Below are 20,114 nucleotides of genomic sequence, written 5' to 3'. Positions count from 1 at the left end.
ATACTTGCTCAATTTCTCGAATATTGATCCAACTAATCAATATTCAGTAATCCGTCGAATTAAGCAATACTTGCTCAATTGCTCGAATATTGATTAGTTAGATCAATATTCAGTAATCCGTCGAATTGAGCAATTACTCCTACACCCACAATCCTCGATCATCACTGATCCCACACGATTCTCGGCTTCCCTCCTACAGATCAACCCATCTCCCTCTTGGCGATCGAATTGATTCTGGAACGGCCATTGTCTTGGTTTAGGCCGGAGTCATTCAGATTTATTTCCAGAATCTAAGCACCCCCTTTGTAGTGGTGCATCTTTGTGAGGTTAGGAAGTTCGCTCGGTTCGAGGAATCTCCATCGCACAGTGATTCCCTCATTTCCTAAAAAACCAGCAAACCTTTTTTCCCCATCCACGGTGTGGTACTTGAAACATCTTCCTAATTATATCGCGAATCTTTTAGATAAACCTCTTAAAGAATTAGAAGGCCTAGTATACTGCGATGTGTGATTTGATCAAAATTCTTATTTACAAATTGGGACTAAGAAACTGTCATCCCATTCACTCCGATTGGGATTCCCTTACTCTAACATGTCTCGTGGTAGGCGTAACATGAAGCTCAGAATTATGGATGTATTTAATACTACAAAAAAGGGAATTGATCTATGGTCGATTCCGTAACAGAAAAATAGGAATTGCTAGTTGTACCTCGTGAAAAAGACTTCTTTCGTGGAATTAGCCATTCCATTTCTTTTAGAAAGAAATTATGTTATAGTAAGCAAATATGACATGGTTACAAGGGCCTATTCATCGCGTATAGGCTTTAAGGGCATCATGTCATAACCGTCGAGGTTAAGTAGGGGCCTAAAAGATCGAATGGAATGATACATAGACAAGTAAATCCCTTATGAGTTCCAAGGTATTCTTTAAAAAGGGATTTGACATTCGAAGGGAGGTAGACTACTCAATAATTTTACATTTCATTTCATTGAAATGTTGGTTGGTTCTGATTGGGAACTTGAGTAAGGAGTAGAACGTTGGGGGTTTTCTATAAAAAAAATTTAAACGAGAAACCCTTATTTGATGTACCTACTTGAGCCGGATGAGAGGAAACCCTCGCGTCCTATTTTTAAGGGGGGAAATCCTATACTATAAAGGAACCTATCCAAATTTTTCTTTTGCTAGGACCGTAGCTAAAAAACCTACTTTCTTACGATTACGAGGTTCATTCGAATATGAAATCCAATCTTGGAAATACAGCATCCCGCTTTTTTTTACTACTCAAGGCTTCGATACATTTCGAAATAGAGAAATCTCTACTGGAGCAAGTGCTATCAGAGAACAATTAGCCGATCTGGATTTGCGACTTATTATCGATTGTTCATTGGTAGAATGGAAAGAATTAGGGGAAGAAGAGCCCACGGGTAATGAATGGGAAGATAGAAAAATTGGAAGAAGAAAGGATTTTTTGGTTAGACGCATGGAATTAGCTAAGCATTTTATTTGAACAAATGTGGAAGCAGAATGGATGGTTTTGTGCCTATTAACAGTCCTTCCCCCCGAATTGAGACCGATCATTCAAATAGATGGGGGTAAACTGATGAGTTCGGATATTAATGAACTCTATAGAAGAGTTATCTATCGGAACAATACTCTTATCGACCTATTAACAACAAGTAGATCTACGCCAGGGAAGTTAGTTATGTGTCAAGAAAAATTAGTGCAAGAGGTCGTGGATACACTTCTTGATAATGAGATCCGCGGACAACCAATGAGGGATGGTCATAATAAAGTTTATAAGTCTTTTTCAGATGTAATTGAAGGTAAAGAAGGAAGATTTCGTGAGACTTTGTTTGGTAAACGTGTCGATTATTCGGGGCGTTCCGTAATTGTCGTGGGCCCTCACTTTCATTACATCGATGTGGATTACCCCGCGAAATAGCAACAGAGCTTTTCCAGACATTTGTAATTCGTGGTCTAATCAGACAGCAGGTTGCTTCAAACATAGGAGTTGCTAAAAGTAAAATAAGGGAAAAAGAACCTATTGTATGGGAAATACTTCAAGAAGTTATGCAAGGGCATCCTGTATTGCTGAATAGAGCACCCACTCTGCACAGATTAGGCATACAGGAATTCCACCCCATTTTAGTGGAAGGACGTGCTATTTGTTTACATCCATTAGTTTGTAAGGGGTTCAATGCTGACTTTGATGGGGATCAAATGGTTGTTCATGTACCTTTATATTTAGAGGCTCAAGCGGAGGCTCGTTTACTTATGTTTTCTCATATGAATCTCTTGTCTCCAGCTATTGGGGATCCCATTTCCATACCAACCCAAGATATGCTTATGGGACTCTATGTATTAACGATTGGAAATCGTCGAGGTATTTGTGCAAATATATATAATCCATGTAATCACCTAAACTATCAAAACGAAAAAATTGACGATAATAACTATAAATATACAAAAGAAAAAGAACCTTATTTTTGTAGTTCCTATGATGCACTTGGAGCTTATCGGCAGAAACAAATAAATTTAGATAGTCATTTGTGGCTCCAGTGGCGACTAGATCAACGCGTCATTGGATCGAGAGAAGTTTCCATCGAAGTTCAATATGACTCTTTTGGAACTTATCATGAGATTTATGGACACTATTTAATCGTAAGAAGTGTAAAAAAGGAAACTCTTTGTATATACATTCGAACCACCGTTGGCCATATTTCGTTTTATCGAGAAATTGAAGAAGCCGTACAAGGGTTTTGTCGGGCCTCTTCCTATGGTACCTAAGTTAAGTAATTATATGATACCCGCGGGAATTCGGGTCTCTTCGATTCCACTAGTATCATAATTCCTGAATGTATACACGACGCAAGATCGAGGAAAGGAAGTCTTCGAATCACTGACTCAAACCTATTGTCGCTAAGACATCTATAGTGTGGTTTGTGATACAGACTCACCTAGATCAAATAAAGGAGGTTTGTGAGACAAATCCCTAGAGATAAGTTTGTGAGACAATCGTTATTGTAAAAGCAAGCTTAGCAAAACAGTTTAAGGTTATCCACTGTTTAGAGAGATTGTGAGTGTAACAAAAAGAAAATTGTAATAGTTTTCTTGTTCATAATCTAGAGAAGATATTTTCTTCGAATTTGGTTTCTAGTGTGTTCTGTTTTTCTAATTTTCGTCTATTATTATTCTGAATTCCGCCTCTATAATAATAATCACCAAGGTACAGAGATCAATACATATCAAGTTGGTATCAGAGCCAGTTGGTATCAGTAATATAACAAAAGTACATAATTGTTGATCATGGAAATAATCGATGTAATTGGAGGGATGGTGTTTTGAAGCTGCATCCACTATTTGGAAACTTTTTCTTCTTCTTCTTCATTAAGAGAAAATCCTTCACAAGAAGGATAATTTGCACTAAACATCATTATCATAACCGATTCCAGTAGTTATTGATTCTTGCTTGATTGAATCTTGATCATCGTCACACCGAAATTGATTGTCTTCGAAGATATACTTGAATATATCATCGGATTCCAATTGAAGCGCCAGAAGGCTATAAGAAATTACACTAATGGCGCATATAAATACACTCACATGACATGAAATAGCCATGAGATATCAACAGTAAAATAAAAAACAAACCCTAAAACCTGAAATCACAAATAATATTGAAAACATGAAAAACTAATTACAAAACCCAAATCTACTTGGAAAATCTGATATATCATACCCGAGTAGATTTAGATTTGGAGATGAAGAAATTTAGAAGATGAACGTTTCGGGATAATTTTAAAAAAAAAACGGTTATGTAAAAGGGAAAAAGCAAAACATTTTAGTTTTGGACTGAATCCTAAGAAAAGGATTAACTTGTTTTAAAATTGGGATATTTGGATCTTTGAGTATCAGGTCTCACAAGGATGGACTAGAGGATAAAAAAAAACCAACTAGTACGGGACCCCGCGAAAAGCCATCTCATATCTCCGTGCGATTATGGGTAGTTCTGATTTTTGTTTTAGACCAGACTCGGGTAAGGGTCAACGGTGCTGTTCTTTCGGACAAAGAACAATGAAGTAATGAACTGCAACACCAACTGATTTATCTCTTATAACCGGCCCCACAAGTGCTCGTGCTCATTAACACGTGACTGGAGATTTGGGGAACTTACTTTCCTCGGAACTACGAGATCTGTTGCAGTTTGTACAGAGAAGTCGGAAGACGGAGTGAAAGCATGTTCTGTTCAGAAGAGAAGAGAAGAGGAAAGGGAGATCTAACTAGCGTGAGAAACCAAAGGTAATTCAACTGAACCCAATTCCAGATAGAAAAAGTTTCTTCTTTAGGATTCAGAATCTATTTTGAATTCACAATACTCATTAATGCTTATAGTTTCGGTTTGATTAAAAGTTTTGTTCGATTAGGTTTCCATTTATGTTTTCAGTTTTATAGCTGGATTCTATTTCATTTCTTATAAATACACAGTTTCATGTCTTATTCAAATTCAATCAAAACCGCTTTGTGGGTGACCTCCAATTAACTGATCAAGTCTTAGTATTAGGATCTTATACATCTCACCGGAAAAGGTCTTGGATTAAGTGTTTGATTTGATTTGTTCTTGTGGGGTATTGGGTTCTTTTCTAGGAATGGAAAATCTTCCAGAAGATATCACGTTGAACATATTGTCTAGATTACCCGCTGAGTCTGTGTTAGAATGCAAATTAGTGAGCCCAAACTGGTTGAGAATCCTACACTGCAATGCTACTTATTTCGCTGTTAAGCACCTACATCACCAATTACGGCAACTCGCTGATTATAAGGCTAAACATGGTGGTGCTGATAAGTTGGACTCAGGGTGTGGTATCCTTTATGCAATGCGGTATGATAGAAGATTGTTGAAAGCTAAACTTTGCTTCGGAAATTATGGTCAGAGGATGAGTCACGAGGACCTTTCACATTTACACTGCCAGAATATGCACTCTCCACTCGATCAATATGGCGTTTCAAAACTTAAGACGATCAACCACGATCCTTTTCGTACATGGGAGAATCAACTCATAGTTGGTTCATGCAACGGTTTGGTTTGCGTTAATTTGATGTCTCGCCATGGGTTTGAGGATCCTATATATGTATGCAATCCCCTCACCAGAGAATACATTTATCTGGATAAATTTAACCAGGACTGTAAGTTTCAGGATTCTATGTTTATTGGATTTGGTTACCTTTCTCAAACTGATGAGTATAAGGTTGTTAGAATATTTAAAGGTCAGGACTTAATGGCACAAGTCCAGGTCTACACTCTAGGCGATGGCATTGGGTGGAGAGACAAAGGAGAGCTCGACATGTTACTTCAAAGTGAGCCAGGTATCTTTGTAAATGGATCTCTTTATTGGTTTGAATGCCTTGAACAGGAAATTGTAGCATTCGATTTGGTGTCTGAGGTCTTTCAAGTGATCCAGTCACCAACCTGTCTCGACTCTACGTTGAATTCTTACACTTGCCTTTGCTTGTTGGGAGGTTGCCTTTGCCTTGCTTATCAAGATCCTTATGGACCCCTCGAATTATGGTTATATAGGGAGGAGAAAGATAGCGGTCGTGGCACGAACGACAAAAAGCACTGCTTCTGGAGCAAGGAATATATGATCGCGTCGGAGACCAAGGGGCTTTATACACCCGTTGCCCTTACAGAGCGCGGTGAAATTTTATTGTGGACAGGTAAGATGCTCTGTTGTTATGACCCTAAAACGGCATGTCTTGTGGAACTTGCGAGTTGTTCTGATATGAGTAAGAGCTTTCGAAAAGGTCAAACAGTTCTTCACATGAATTCTTTTGTTTCACTAAAAGCGTTGGGAGAAAAGTTTGCAAAAATAAGTAGAAGACAATGTGACCAGCTGCTGGAATCATCAACCAGCAAGTGATGGAGGATAATGCGACCAACGATGGCACTGATATTAATAGTTGGTAGCACTAGCATATTATTTTTACAGTTTGATTTGATTTCCTCATGACTAATCCCGATAAGATATGCATGATGTTTTATATATCAATTAATAACATTGATTTTTATAAATCAGCAAGCTTCTCAACACCATCAAGCTAACCCTGATAAGATATGCATGATGTTTTATATATCTTAATTAATAACATTGATTTTTATAAATCAGCAAGCATCTCAACACCATCAAGCTAACCCTGGGAAGTAGATCAATACCATGAGGCATACCAGCTTCGAAATATTAGTCTTGACAAAATTTTAAAAATGACTAGATGCCGGCACTTGCTTATTCAAAAATTCAGAAAGTTTTCAGCATTCATTAACTGAAGTTCTATGTAAGCTTAATAATATGTGCAGTAGGGTGCTGTTTTATTCTACTCGGATATGTGCCTGAACTTAAAATTCTTGGTTTCGCAGTGACGGTGCTCTAAAGCTGTAACTTTTCTGGTTATCTTTTGTCAGTTCATCATTGTTTTTATCGATCTTATATGTACTTGTTATAGATCTTATATTTAGTAATGGGCATAACCCAGTATATTATGCTGTAACTTGCTCTACAAAGCATCGTTTCGAATTTATAAGAAGCAAATTCCAGTGATTGCTCACTGTGAAATGGACAACACTAGTTACTTATGATATGTAGAAATGGAAGATAATTCGGAGTTTGGTTCAGAAATTAGAATACGTTTAGGGTCAGGTGCTGGAGCAGAACAGAGTAGATTTCACCCGGAGATGAAACCGCCAGAGTGTGTTCATTGGCTGACTGAAAGAAAGACCGAGTGTGTTCATTGGCTGACTGAAAGACGGGGACTCTCATTAAACTGGACTTGTGACATGTCTAAAAATAAGATGGTTGTATTGTCCATTAGTCCAGATTTTTTTATTTTTTATTTTTGTGAACAAGTCATTTCATAAAAAGACTAGCACTCCAAAGGAGGCGGAGGCACAATTACATCCGAAATAGAGCCATCTAATATGGAGATATGTGAATTTCTCCTAATATTAGATTTATCCACTGCAAGTTTTTGGATAGTACAAGAAGGTGGGAGATTGTCCCAATTCATAACAGAATTTAAAGTTTTAGCATGCTGCGCAAGAGAGTCTGCTACTGCATTACCTAGTCTAGGCACAAAACGAAAACCCAAAAAATTGTGACAAACTTTAATTATTTTTGTTGCTTCTTCCAAGAGAGCTCTGCTTCTTCCAAGAGAGCTCTGCTTCTCCAAGAGACCTCCGAGTTCTTTCCTCTCAAGTAGTTGAATAAAGTTTTCGCAATCTCCTTCGATGCTGAAATTTCTGATGTCTTTTTCCTTAGCCCAAACTGCTGCCTGATACACGCCTACTGCTTCCGCCTCTTGCGGATCTGGTGTGATTGGTGGTCCTGCTCTTCCACTTTCGAAGTTCCCTGCCTCATTTTTCAAAATTAAGGCAAAACTCTAAGGAGTTACAGTTGAGTCTAACGCCGCATCTATTTTGATTTTTAGTGTGTCTCTCTGCTACTATCCAAGTAGGTGTTGGTTTTCCAATACTTCTCTGTTGCTCCACCTGTTTAGTGAGTTTCCTATCTCAGAAAAGAACATGTCTTTGGATGTCCTGAGCTAATTGAGTCATTGTCCTAGCTTCTTTTTTTCAAAAACTCTGTTGCATCTTTCTTTCCATATCATCTATATTTTGGCTAAAGCTAATTCCAGAGAGATTTCCTGTCTTGGATGATGTATCCAATCCTTATAGGTCTAGCAATGAGACAGAGGATTCTACTTGTAAGTATATAGGATTAGGGGATGACTCCCAGACCTCTCTAGCATAAGGGCAGTGAATAAGTAAATGTTCTTTAGTTTCTAATTCCTCACCACACATAGTACAATTGAGATTTATATTTTGTACTTTACCATATAGATTGGCATTAGTAGCAATTACATTCTTCAAGCATTTCTATAAAAAAAAAACTTTTATCCTTTGTGGTACTTCCAGTTTCCAAATTGACTTCCAGAAAGAGTCAGGCAGATGGAGACTAGTTATTTTCGTTCCAGTTTCATTCAATTTATCATACATAGATTTTACAGTATATTCCCCTTTTCTAGTCAGGGTCCATCTTAATTAGTCCTGATTTATGGTTCCATCTACATCTAGGAAGAGATTTAGTTTTAAAAATTTTGTTACAATGTCCTCTGGGAAAGAGTTTTAATGAGAGTGGTGTTCCAAATATGTGAATTTGGGTTGCACAGATCAGCTACTAAGGATAAATAATTATTACACGAATTTTTGTACTCTAGCAGAGTAGTAGTAAGATATAGTATCCAGTTACAAGTGCTAATGCTTAGTCCATTCCCTATTTCCCATATGTTGTACTTTTGAATGAGTTCAAGTCCATGACAAATACATTTATAAATCTAAGAACTTTTAACATGTGGTTTAACTCTGAGAGGGGATTTAGATTTAAAATACTTATTTCTCATAGTTTTTGCCCAAAGTGAGTCTTCTTCTTTAATAAGTCTCCAGGCTAGTTTTTCTACCATTCCTAGACATTCCTTTTGGATGGGCTTACATAAGTTTGTCCAGGCTTTTGGGTAAAAACCTCCAGGGTTTTCCTCGCCCCATCAGAAGTCACTCTGAATAGCGTTAATTTTCTTAGTTATTGTTTTCGGTATTATGAAACACCATATTTGGAAAATAGGAACACTAGCTAAGACAACTTTTATCGACGCCATTCTACTGGATTGGGGAAGAAATTTTCCTTTCCATCCTTTTAACTTAGACTCCATTCTTTCAAGAATAAAGTCAGAAGTTTTGATTTTCGATTTATCCATGAATAAAGAGGAACCTAAATAGGGATTTTTAAGATTGATATGTTCGAGTTTTGACATCATCCTTTGGTGTTTTGGATCGACCTTTTTGCTAAAAAAGACACCAGTTTTTCAAAATTGATTAACTGTCTCGAGGCTTTACTGAACTTGTCAATGGCTTCCAAAAGGTTTTTGCATTCCACTGGGCCTGCTTTAACAAATAAAAGACAATCGTCAGCGAAGAAAAGATGAGATATTGGTTCACTCTTTGGTGTTATTTTAACACCATGAAGAGTTTTTCTGGAGAAAATCTACATACATATAATGAATAGGTAGGGGGAAAGAGGATCTCCTTGACGTAATCCTCTGGTAGGTTTATACTGTCTACCAGGTATACCATTTAGCAGAACATAAATAGAGGTGGTAGTGAAGCATTGTTCTAGAAGGGCGCAAACCTCTTTGCTAAAACCTAAGAAAGTAAGGGCTTTTAAAAGGAAGTCCCGACCTACTTATTCGAAGGCTTTTGACATGTCGATTTTTTTTTTTAAATCTAGCGAAATAATTCACTAGTCCAAAATATTCATTAGAATATAAACCATTTCCAAGGCACCCGCCCGGGAAAAAATATCCGTAAGATTTGCTTGAATTAGTGTAATTCTTCCTTAACCAAGGTGGAATGACTAATACTGGAATTATACTTCAAAATACAAGACTAATAATGGAAATTAATGGAATCACCGATACTTTACCACATAATTTGAAAGATTCCCTCGCACTTTTATTCTTACACTATCTCACATTTGGGGCATTATTTTTGTGAACAAAATAAAAAAATAAACGTATTCTTATAATATCATCATCTACTACTTCAAAAATAAATCATTTAATTAACAGATTTTTAACCATTGAAGTTAACGATGGTGGTGTTATACCTTTTGAAATATGTTTATTTCGGTAGGTATATAAAGATATGTAAGGGAACTTCCTATGGGAATGAACAGATCAATTTTTTTGTTGAGCCAGGTGGATGGCCAAACTGGCTTTTCCACTATGGTAAAGCATCAGGCGTTAGATAACTAAGCGCCCGAGCGTAATACAAACACTAGCGTCCATGGAGAAAACGCTGGCGTCGGTCGCAAAAGTGATGGCGATTGTAGAAAAAACATTGGCGCTGGAATCAAGGACGCAGACGGCTACTTTCAAACGGCCACCGGAAAGGCTAGTTTCTACCGGCTAGTTTCTACCTCCATAAATGCGGTTCGAGTTTGATCTCACAAATTCACAACAATCTTTCATCCAATCAATCTTTTCTTAATTTCAATTTCTTTCAACCATGAATTCTGATTTTGATTCTTCCGAGGAAGATATGGAGATGGATGAAATTTTGTATCAAGAAGAGGAAGAAATGTGTATGGAGTTTTTAAATCAAATGGATGAAGATGCAAATCAAGATAGAAGAATGCGACATTTTATGTTGCAATTACAATCCGGGATCATACCAAAGCCTTTAGAGCCATATGAAGTTGCGACTAGAAGATGGTCGTGGCGAGATCGACATTTTTACCACGAAAAGATGATGCATGATTATTTTTATCATGATTGTGTCTATTCCGATGAGGATTTTCAGCGACGATTCCGCATGGGACTCAACTTGACGCAAAGGATTATTGTTGAGCTTTGTCAGGTACAACCTTTATTTAATTATTAGTATGATGCACGACATGTACGAGGCTTTAGTCCCGAGCAAAAGGTCACTGCGACCCTCCATATACTATGTTACTGGGTACCATCGGATTCCACGGATGACTACATCCGTATGGGAAAAACAACCGCCTTTAGGTATCTCAAATTGTTTTGCGAAACAATGGTCGAGCATTTTGTTCCAACCTTTTTAAGAAAGTCTACTCAGGAAGATGTTCAAAGAATAACTGCAGAAAACACCGCGAGGGGTGTTCCAGGAATGATAGGTAGTCTAGACTGCATGCACTGTACGTGGCATGCGTGTCCGGTTGAACGGGCAGTCCAATATAAGGGTCATTATCCAAAACCAACTGTAATTTTAGAAGCTTCAGCTAGCTACGATTGTTGGTTTTGACATGCCTTTTTTGGACTCCCGGGTTCAAATAACGATCTCAATGTTTTGTATGAGTTACCATTGTTTAAAGATCTTAAGAATGGGGTCGCGTCGCACTGTAATTTCACCATCAATGATCATCACTACACTCAGGGTTATCATCTAGCAGACGCAATCTATCCAGAATGGTCAACTATGGTTCAAGCTTATAAACAGGTAGCTAGGTTTTGGTCCGACGAATTCGAAGGATATGACGTACTTTAACACCCAACAAATGAAATGCAAAAAGGATGTTGAACGCGCTTTTGGCATACTGAAAAGGAAGTTCGCCATCGTAGCTGGGCCGACACGCTTTTTTGATATTCAATTAACAAAATTATGCTGACTTGTATCATTCTGCATAACATGGTTATTGAAAAAAGTAGACGTGACCCAACCTGGACTAGTTTTCCAGATGAAGATTTAACCAAGGATCTTGTGGTAGAGCATGGGCGTACGGCAAGAGAATACATACTTTCCACTGACAGACTCCAAAACCGGGGAATCTATGGACAACTAAGACAAGATTTAAGTAAAAACCTTTGGGCTTTAAAAGAAGCAACAGACAGTGCACGAGGTCGAGGCAGAGGAAGAGGTAGATAGATGTAATTTTCAATTTAGTGTTCTTGTTTATTTTAATTAATATGCTTTTTAATTTAAAGTTGTTTGTTAAAATTGAGGCAATTATATTAAAATTAATTTTAAATAAAATTTAAATAAACGAGTATAATTAAATTAAGCTAAACTAAACTGAATTAAATTAAAAGGCTACACTGAATTAAATTAAACTTAACTAGACAAGAATTAAAATCAGCTAGCAACACTGTATTCATCTTTGTTTTCTTCCGAGGAATCATCTTCGTCTTCTTCCACATTCACATACTGGCCAGTTTGTTGAGGGAGGACTTCAGTTTGTTGAGGGGCGACTTGTTCGTCCCGGACTTGTTATTGTTCGGCCGCATCCATTTTCTTAGTCCATGCAGCATATTGTCGTTCATTCATTTTGCCAACGTCCAAGGAGAGTAACTTGTTTAGCTTACAATCCATGTAGTGTTGTTCTCGCGAAATAATACTTTTCTGTTGATTATTTAAAGCAATGTCACGGTACCTGACTCTATCTTCCTCCATATGCATCTCGAATTCCTTGTGATCGGCATAGTTAAACTTGATTGAATCTCCTTCTGTCGTTCGTTGGGATGTGTCTCTCGCTGTTTTAGCAGCTTTCTACCCCCTCCTATTCTTCTCTTGATGTTGGTGTTAACGTCTAGATTAGTGTTGTGTTATTCCTGACTACTTGGAGTTTCATCAGGTGAGGAAGCAGGCCCCCCAATCTGAAAATCCTACGATACTGGACCATATGGTGATCTTGCAGGCACTTGATGACCTTCCAGAAAGTATGGATTAAACTTGTTAAGCACCCTCAAAATGGTGAAACACTTTTCATGTTGGAAGTTAGAACCTTTATGGGATCTTTTCCACTCTTCCCGACATCTTCGTTCCACATCCGGTTCGACTTCACCGTTTTTTTTGTTATTCCACATTTGAGTGAGCTACATATTCACTAACGGCTCCTGAAATTGTGCAAAAACGATGAGACAACCCATCACCATCACGTCTATTGGGGTTACCTGTTTCTTCAGAAATTTTTTGAAAAATCTTATCATAAAATTTTATTTTTTTTCTTGATAAATACCATTGATTTCATCTAATGTATATAATACATAATTTCTACAAAGTGACTCGTCTTCATCCATCGTATACTTGACACCCCCGGATTCTTGTGTTTCTTGGTTGTTGTGTTTCTTGTTGTGATTGTTGTCGTGTTTGTTGTTGTGATTGTTGTTGTGATTGTTGTGGTGTTTGTTGTGGTGTTTGTTATTGTGTTTGTTGTGGTGTTTGTTGTTGTGATCGTTGTTGTGAGGATGCCATATTTGTTAGAAATAAAATGTGGAGAGATGAAGTTTTTTCTAGTAGATTGAGTTGATATGAATTGTTTTGTTTGAAGAAAAAAAAATCAGAGATGATATGAAATTGTGTAATTTTGAGGTAGTGATGAAGAAGGTGTGAGTTTGTGTCCTGATATGAACTGAATTTATAGAGAAATAAAAAAGAGTATCAGCAGTTGGATTGAAGAAGCAGTTGGCGCTTTTAGGATGAACGCTGGCGTTTCACCTTTCACCGCGCGCTGGAAAGAAAAGCATCAGCGCCTTTGTCTCAAACGCCAGCGCTGGCGTTCGAGACAAGCTCGCCCGGCCTATCATCAAATGCTCGCTACACCCTCCAACTCTCCATTTTTCATGTTTATTGAGTCCATAGTGGGAGCAGAACGAACAAAGTATCAAGTTTGTTCATTCCATAGGAACTGCTCTAAACGACCATAACTGTGAGAATAAAAGTACCAAGGGGTCCTCCTTCTTAAATACATTTATACAGTAGTCTTTTCGTTTCTATTTCTCCCTTCTCTCTTTCTGGAGAACCCTCTATTTCTTCGAATCGTCTACGTAGTAATAATACTAATCTCATCGAAAATGAACCCTGAAAGATAGAAATCTACTAGAACTTATTTTTCGGCTATGCATAGCTGAAGGTTCTTATTCCGGTTAGTTTTTTTTTAATAATCTATTTAATTTCGTTGAATGAAAATCACCTGCGGTTTTATTGTTTTTGCAAAGAAATCAATGGTTTTTCTTGTATGTGGAATTTAAAAAAAGGTGACTTTTTGAGTTTCAGGAATTTCAGCGAGTATTATCATGCCATTGTTAGGTTTCATCCATGGGTTTTTACCAGTGATTTTGTTTCTGCAGTTATGGTTGGAAGATAGAATTGTTGGAGCCCTATTATTCATAATGGTTCTTTGATGATGATCCTACCATTTATGTCAGTGTTGTTGCTCTACGGAAATGACTAGGAGTGAGTAGGAAGATTTTTCCTTGGCTCACCCGAGTGTTCCTTTTCAGTGCTCGTTTGCTAATTTGCAGCTTACATACAGGTACAAAGACATGGATGTTGTTTTTAAGTACATAAAGATATCAAAATTAGCTAGTTCTGAAGGCAGACATAGGTTGGCGAGGGAGGTTATGGTGTTAACACAACGATAATCTTGTTACGCTATATCTGCTGTTATAGGTATTTGTTTTTTGTTGATTTTTATTTGGAAATGGACTTTAATTAAACAATATGTGAAACAGTAAGCTGTATTTATTTTTGTTAGCTAGTCAGCTCTAGATTTACGAATAACCCATGATGCACCAATCATTTACTTTCCCTTTACTTTTGCATCCAAATGCGTATGTGCAGTTATTGTTTTATTTTGGTATCTGACGATTGGATAACAAGTTTTAGTTTTGCCTGTGAGGAGGACAACAGGGCTAGAAGTCTTAACTGTTTGGCTTTATTGTTCTTCTTTTTATATATTATGCATATTATTCTGTTCTGGACATAATCATCCTAATTGCTTATTTTTCAAATATGTGTGATAGAAATCCAGCAGTTAGCTGAAGTATTTGTGCCCGTCGTGGCGTCGTTTGTTTTATAACACTGAACATTAAAAGCCTTTGAGATGAGAAACTGCAGCTCATTGGGGGCAGCAGTCTAGCCTGTTATGATAATAGTCATAGAGATTATGAGAGGTGCTTCTCTTCAGAAATATTTGCATAATATGCGTCCTTGTTGTCCTGATCTTAGGCAGTCCATAAGCCGTGTGTTAAAAATATCTACCGTGGAATGAAGAGCTTCCATTTAAATGGCATCATACATCGTGATCTCAAACCTGGTAAGCATCACCAGCTACACAAAAATCATGTCTATAAAAGTTTCTTTTTCACAAAATATGCTAGTCACAGAAGATTGTATGAAACTTAAACTGGCTGACTTGCGGATAGCCTGGGGAAAAAACAGCTGGAGAAATGATGACTTGAGAAGCTGGTACTTACAAATGGATGGCTCCGGGGGTACGGATTCAATCTAACTATGCTGGCCTGCTCTTTCCGAAGACATCGTCTGGGAAATCCTACTATTACTGTTTTTTTCACCTTTCTCTCTTTGCAGTCCCACAATGAATCAGGTATACAGCAAAGAGCCGCTTGATCGTGGAGGAAAGAAACACTATCTCTGATCATAAGGTTGACATCTGCAGCTTCTCCATGGTCTTCTGGAGTAGCTCACAACATGGTACACCATACAAGGAATGTCCAACATGCAGGCAGCATTTTGCCGTGCCAACTTGTTTTCTGACATTATAATATTTGACCCAGATTATCATAAATTGCTCTCTTATGAATTCGGGTACTTGTACTATCTAGCTTGATCTGCTGCCGATTTATAGGAGTCCCATTTTGAACTGTTTGAAGCAAGTTGGAAAAAAAGCCCGCTGCATTTTTGCATCTCTCTTGCTCTTTTACTGCTTATTAAAACTACTGTTTGCAAAGCTTGACAGCGAATTGGTTCATTTTTATGATCAGAAAATGTGAGGCCAAATGTAAAGAAGCTCCTTGAAGGAATTTATCTCTCTCATCGAGTCTTGCTGGGCTGAAGACCCAAGAACCTGGCGAGAGTTCACAGAGATTAGCATCATTTTGTCGCAATACCGTAAAATCCACCACCTCTACACCACTTTTGGTGCCTCTGGAACAAGTTTTTCAACAGAAAAATCAGAACATAACGATTGAGCAGCAGCAACAGCAACAAATCTTCAGTAAGTTAGAAGCTGACTCCCCTAATACTGGTCATCTGACTAAGGACTTATCCTCCAACTCTCACAGTTGCTTTGGTTAATGATTTTGGGGTGATAGTCCAGTTGCTTCTGGAACAATGAAGGTAGCAATCATTCTTTTTCTTTTTTTTTTTGCTTTTTTTTATTGGTTAGAGAGATGAATTTATAGGCTGTATACAGGCAGTGGCTGTTTTTCAGCTTGCCTAACTATATCATCATAAAGATGCTGTACATAGAGGATCTTCTAAACAATGAAAATGTTCATATAACTGACAGAAACATAATAAAAATAAATGAACAGTTGCTCAGGTATTCGCGAACAAATCAAGGGTTCTTGCTGTTTTATGTAGAATAAAAAATTGTGGGATTTTGAGTTATAGGAATTTCAGTGAGTATGCCATGCCGTTGTTAAGTTTAATGAATGGGTTTTTACTATACTAATTTTATTTCTGCAATTATGAACGGAGTATAAAATTGTGGAGCCCTATTATTTGTAATGGATTTCTAATGATGCTCCCATTTAGTGTTGTTGTGGTTGTTCTAGGGCAATGCTCTAGGAAAATGATTGTTTGCTAGTAGGGAGAAAAATCATCAAAAAATTGTTTTTTCCTTGGCTCGGTACAACATCGTGCATTCGAGTGTTTCTTTTCAGTGCTTGATAGTTGACAGCTTACATAATGATTTTCTACATAAACAGGTACAAAGACGTGGATGTTGCTGTTAAGATAATACAAAGAGATATTACAGCTAGATGTTATCGCGAGTAGAACACGCTAATCTAGTTAAGGTATCTACTGTTATAGGAGTATTTGTTTTAAATTGATGTTAATTTGAAAATGGGCTTTATCGCAATATGTGAAACAAATATATAGTTGTATATGTTATTTTTGTTAGCCAGTCTGCTCTATATTTCACGGCGTTCGTACTACCCATGCCGTAATGAATCAATTGCTTGCAGGGACAACAAATTTTAGATATGCTTGCGAGGAGGACAAGATGGCTAGAAGTCATAACTGTTTTGATTGTTTTTCTTCTTTTTAAATATGCATTCGTACATTGTTCTGTTTTGGTACAGTCATCCTACTTGCTTCTTTTCAAAAACATCCAGTACATAACTGAAGTATGTGAGCCTGTTATTTCTTTTATAACGTCGAATGTAGAACTGAGAGAGAACTGTGTTGATGCAGTTCATTGGCGCAGCAGTAGAACCAGAATTGGTAATTGTCATAGAGATTATGAGAGGAGATTCACTTCAAAATTATTTGCGTAATATGCGCCCTCGTCGTCCTGAACTTAGGCAATCTATAAGCTTTAGACATCTCTCGGGGAACGGAATGCATACATTCAAATGGCATCATCCATTGTGATCTCAGAGCTGGTAATCATTTCCCTTTCAGTTTCTTAGATTTTCATTTTCTTTTTTAAGATATACCGTTTGTCAGGTTTTTGCGAACAAATCAAGGATTATTGCTGTTTTATGTAGAATAAAAAATTGTGGGTTTTTGATACTGAATAGAATGTGGGATTTTGAGTTTTAGGAAATTCAGTGAATATTCTCATGCCGTTGTTAAGATTAATGAATGGGTTTTCACTACTAATTTTGTTTTTGCAATTATGAATGGATTATAAAACTGTGGAGCCCTATTATTTGTAATGGGTTTCTGATGATGATCCTTCCATTCAGTGTTGTTGTGGTTGTTCTAGGGAAATGCTTAGGGAAATGACTGTTTGCTAGTAGGGAGAAAAATCATCAAAAAACTGTTTTTTCCTCGGCTCGGTACAACATCGTGCATTCGAGTGTTTCTTTTCGGTGCTTCTTTACCAGTTGACAGCTTACATAATATGATTTTCTACATAAACAGGTACAAAGACATGGATGTTGCTGTTAAGATGATAGAAAAAGATATTACAGCTAGTTCTGAACGCAGTGATAGATTTCTGAGGGAGGTTATGATGTTATCGCGAGTAGAACATGATAATCTAGTTAAGGTATCTACTGTTATAGTTATTTGTTTTAAGTTGTTGTTAATTTGAAAATGGGATTTAATTGCAATATGTGAAACAAATATATAGCTGTATATATGTTATTTTTGTTAGCCAGTCTGCTCTAGATTTTGTGGCGTTCGTACTGCCCATGCCGGAATGGATTAACTGCTTTCCCTTCATTTGTGTTGCCAAATATGATAGCAGGGACAAAAGTTTTAGATATACGTGTGAGGAGGACAAGAGGGCTAGAAATCGTAACTGTTTTGTTTTGCTTTTCTTCTTTTTAAATATGCACAATCATCGTAATTGCTTATTTTCAAAACTTCCTGCAGTTAACTGAAATATTGAGCCTGTTGTTTCTTTCATAACGTCGAACATAGAAATAGCCTTCGAACTGAGAGAGTACTGTGTTGATGCAGTTCATTGGCGCAGAAGTAGAACCAGAATTGGTAATAGTCACAGAGCTTATGAGAGGAGATTCACTTCAAAATTATTTGCGTAATATGCGCCCTTGTCGTCCTGAACTTAGGCAAATTATAAGCTTTGCTTTAGATGTCTCTCAGGGAATGGAATGCATACATTCAAATGGCATCATCCATCGTGATCTCAAACCTGCTAATCATTTCCTTTTCAGTTTCTTAGGTTTTCATTTTCTTTTAAGACATGCCATATGTCTATTATGGATCTGTTGTTATACAGATGCATCTTTGCTGCAAATCCCGTGATTGCAGGCGCCTCCCGCCTTCATTAATAGTTTGTCTTTTGCTAAAGAACAACAGCCGATCAAATTAGAGATTTGTGGCAATATATTTCTACTAACCGAATGATGCAAATTCTTTTGGGGCTTACTTTAAGCATCACCAACCACTTAAAACCATGTCTAAAAAAACTTTCTTTTGCAGCAGAGTTATTACTCACAGAAGACTGTATGAAGCTTAAACTGGCTGGTATTGGGATGGCCCGGGAAAAGGAAGCTGGGGAAATGATGACTTGTGAAGCCAGTACATACAAATGGATGGCTCCTGAGGTATGCATTTGGTCCGACTACACCGGCCTGCTCTTGTTGAACGTGTATCATGTGAAAAATCCTACTACCGCTGTTCTTTCACCTTTTTATTTTGACATCCCACATTGAATGAGTCATATAGCAAAGAGCCGCTTGAGCGTGGAAGAAAGAAACTCTAATCAAAAGGTCGACGTCTATAGAAGAAAGAAACACTACGATCAAAAGGTCGACGTCTATAGCTTCTCCTTAGTGTTCTGGGAGTTACTCACAAATAGTACACGAAGGGAATGTCCAGCATGCAGGCAGCATTTGCGGTAGCTAGTAAGGTGTGCCCTCTTGTTTTCTGATTTAAAAACTCGTTATAAAACTTGACCCAAGTTATCCTTTCTGAATTCAGGGACTTGTACCATTTAGTTGATCTGCCATATTTAAAATTTCTTGGGCTAAAGCTCAGTTTGTGTTCTTTCACTTGCAATTAAAGAAGTCCCATTTCAGAAATAAGGTTACTATTTGAAACAAATTGGAAAAACAACTCATTTGCATTTTTGCGGCCATCTTGCGCTTTGATTGCTTGTAAAACTACTGTTTGCAAGGATTAATAGCTCATTTATAATTTGGTTTGCTATTCTGATTGCAGAACTGGCCAAACATAGAGAAGCTCCCGGAGGAGTTTGTCTTTCTCATCGAGTCTTGCTGGGCTGAAGACCCAAGAATCCAACCAGAGTTCACAGAGATTAGCATCCTTCAGTTACACTACATAACTTTCACCACCTCCACACCACATTTGGTGCCTCCGGAACAAGCATTCAAACATAAAAAGGCAGGATAAAACTAAAGCAGCAGCAGCAACAACTACAACAAATCTCCAGTCAGGTAGAAGCTGTTATCCATGAGGAAGAACCTCATCCACCGGCTCTGATAGTTGCTTTGGTAAATGTTCCTTGGGTTGATAGTCCTGTTGTCTCTGGAGCAATGGACCAAAGTTTTGAAATCAGATATATCTGTAAACTGTTGCTCTGTAGATTTTATTATTATTTTGTTTTATTTTGTATATGTTAAAGAGATGAATTTGTAGGTACACAGGCAGTGATTGTTCTTCAACTTGCCTGTCTATAATATCATAAAGATGCTGTACCTAGAGGAACTTCTAAAACAATGAAAATGTTCATAAAAATTGCTGTCATTTTCATTTCTTTTATGGTTAAAGAGCCCAGGGTTTAGTCAAGACAAGGGTACAAGCTGAGAATTCCGGCTTCCCTAGAACTGCAATTTTAAGGCCAATATGAATGTCTGGTCTTTTTCTTTTTTTTTTCTAAGTTGAGTGCATTAAAAAGACTAAATTAGGGAGTTAATAACCCTTATATTTCCGAGAGTAGAGCCATCTAATGTTAAGTTATTGGAAAGTACTCTAACATTTGATTTATCTACTTCTAGAGACGACAGAGTACAAGGAGGATCAGTTTCCCAGCTAAGAGCCTTGTTAAAAGTTTTGGCTTCCTTAGCCAATATATCTGCCACAT

The 20,114-nt window shown here is 37.4% G+C and overlaps 2 protein-coding genes across 6 annotated transcripts; both read left to right on the top strand.

The window, feature by feature from the left end:
- Window positions 1-4,133: 4,133 nt before the first annotated feature.
- On the top strand, window positions 4,134-6,067 carry LOC113289312 (F-box protein At3g07870-like). Of its 3 annotated transcripts, none has more exons than XM_026538546.1 (3): window positions 4,139-4,299; window positions 4,645-5,364; window positions 5,576-6,067. In XM_026538546.1, exons 2-3 carry the CDS (start codon window positions 4,647-4,649, stop codon window positions 5,641-5,643), a joined length of 786 nt encoding a protein of 261 aa, XP_026394331.1. In that variant the 5' UTR covers window positions 4,139-4,299; window positions 4,645-4,646; the 3' UTR covers window positions 5,644-6,067. The 3 variants fall into 3 exon arrangements, with proteins under 3 accessions (XP_026394329.1, XP_026394331.1, XP_026394330.1); XM_026538545.1 differs by having other exon boundaries at window positions 4,141-4,299; window positions 5,518-6,067; XM_026538544.1 differs by having other exon boundaries at window positions 4,134-4,299; window positions 4,645-6,067.
- A 7,269-nt stretch (window positions 6,068-13,336) lies between these two features.
- LOC113289310 (serine/threonine-protein kinase STY8-like) lies at window positions 13,337-19,762 on the top strand. Of its 3 annotated transcripts, XM_026538543.1 has the most exons (10): window positions 13,337-13,490; window positions 13,696-13,801; window positions 13,881-15,706; window positions 16,300-16,389; window positions 16,790-16,980; window positions 17,465-17,591; window positions 18,008-18,221; window positions 18,494-18,615; window positions 18,729-18,756; window positions 18,794-18,914. In XM_026538543.1, the coding sequence occupies exons 6-10, from the start codon at window positions 17,475-17,477 to the stop codon at window positions 18,910-18,912; spliced, it is 600 nt and encodes a 199-aa protein (XP_026394328.1). In that variant the 5' UTR covers window positions 13,337-13,490; window positions 13,696-13,801; window positions 13,881-15,706; window positions 16,300-16,389; window positions 16,790-16,980; window positions 17,465-17,474; the 3' UTR covers window positions 18,913-18,914. The 3 variants fall into 3 exon arrangements, 1 of the variants encoding a protein (XP_026394328.1); XR_003330946.1 differs by lacking the exons at window positions 13,337-13,490; window positions 13,696-13,801; window positions 13,881-15,706; window positions 16,300-16,389; window positions 18,008-18,221 and adding an exon at window positions 19,232-19,762 and having other exon boundaries at window positions 16,968-16,980; window positions 18,491-18,920; XR_003330947.1 differs by lacking the exons at window positions 13,337-13,490; window positions 13,696-13,801; window positions 13,881-15,706; ... (1 more) ...; window positions 16,790-16,980; window positions 18,008-18,221 and adding an exon at window positions 19,232-19,762 and having other exon boundaries at window positions 17,464-17,591; window positions 18,494-18,920.
- Window positions 19,763-20,114: the final 352 nt, after the last annotated feature.

The sequence above is a fragment of the Papaver somniferum genome, chromosome 6, assembly GCF_003573695.1.
Source record: "Papaver somniferum cultivar HN1 chromosome 6, ASM357369v1, whole genome shotgun sequence".
Taxonomy (NCBI): Eukaryota; Viridiplantae; Streptophyta; class Magnoliopsida; order Ranunculales; family Papaveraceae; genus Papaver; species Papaver somniferum.
Note: the sequence above shows the minus strand (reverse complement) of the source record. Positions and strands in the feature narration are given on the sequence as shown.

Coding starts and splice junctions, on each gene's coding strand:
- LOC113289312 (XM_026538544.1), top strand. CDS start 4,647: ATGGAAAATCTTCCAGAAGATATCACGTTGAACATATTGTCTAGATTA.
- LOC113289310 (XM_026538543.1), top strand. CDS start 17,475: ATGGATGTTGCTGTTAAGATGATAGAAAAAGATATTACAGCTAGTTCT. Junction 17,592..18,007: donor AACATGATAATCTAGTTAAG/GTATCTACTGTT, acceptor GTGTTGATGCAG/TTCATTGGCGCAGAAGTAGA. Junction 18,616..18,728: donor ACAAATGGATGGCTCCTGAG/GTATGCATTTGG, acceptor ACATTGAATGAG/TCATATAGCAAAGAGCCGCT.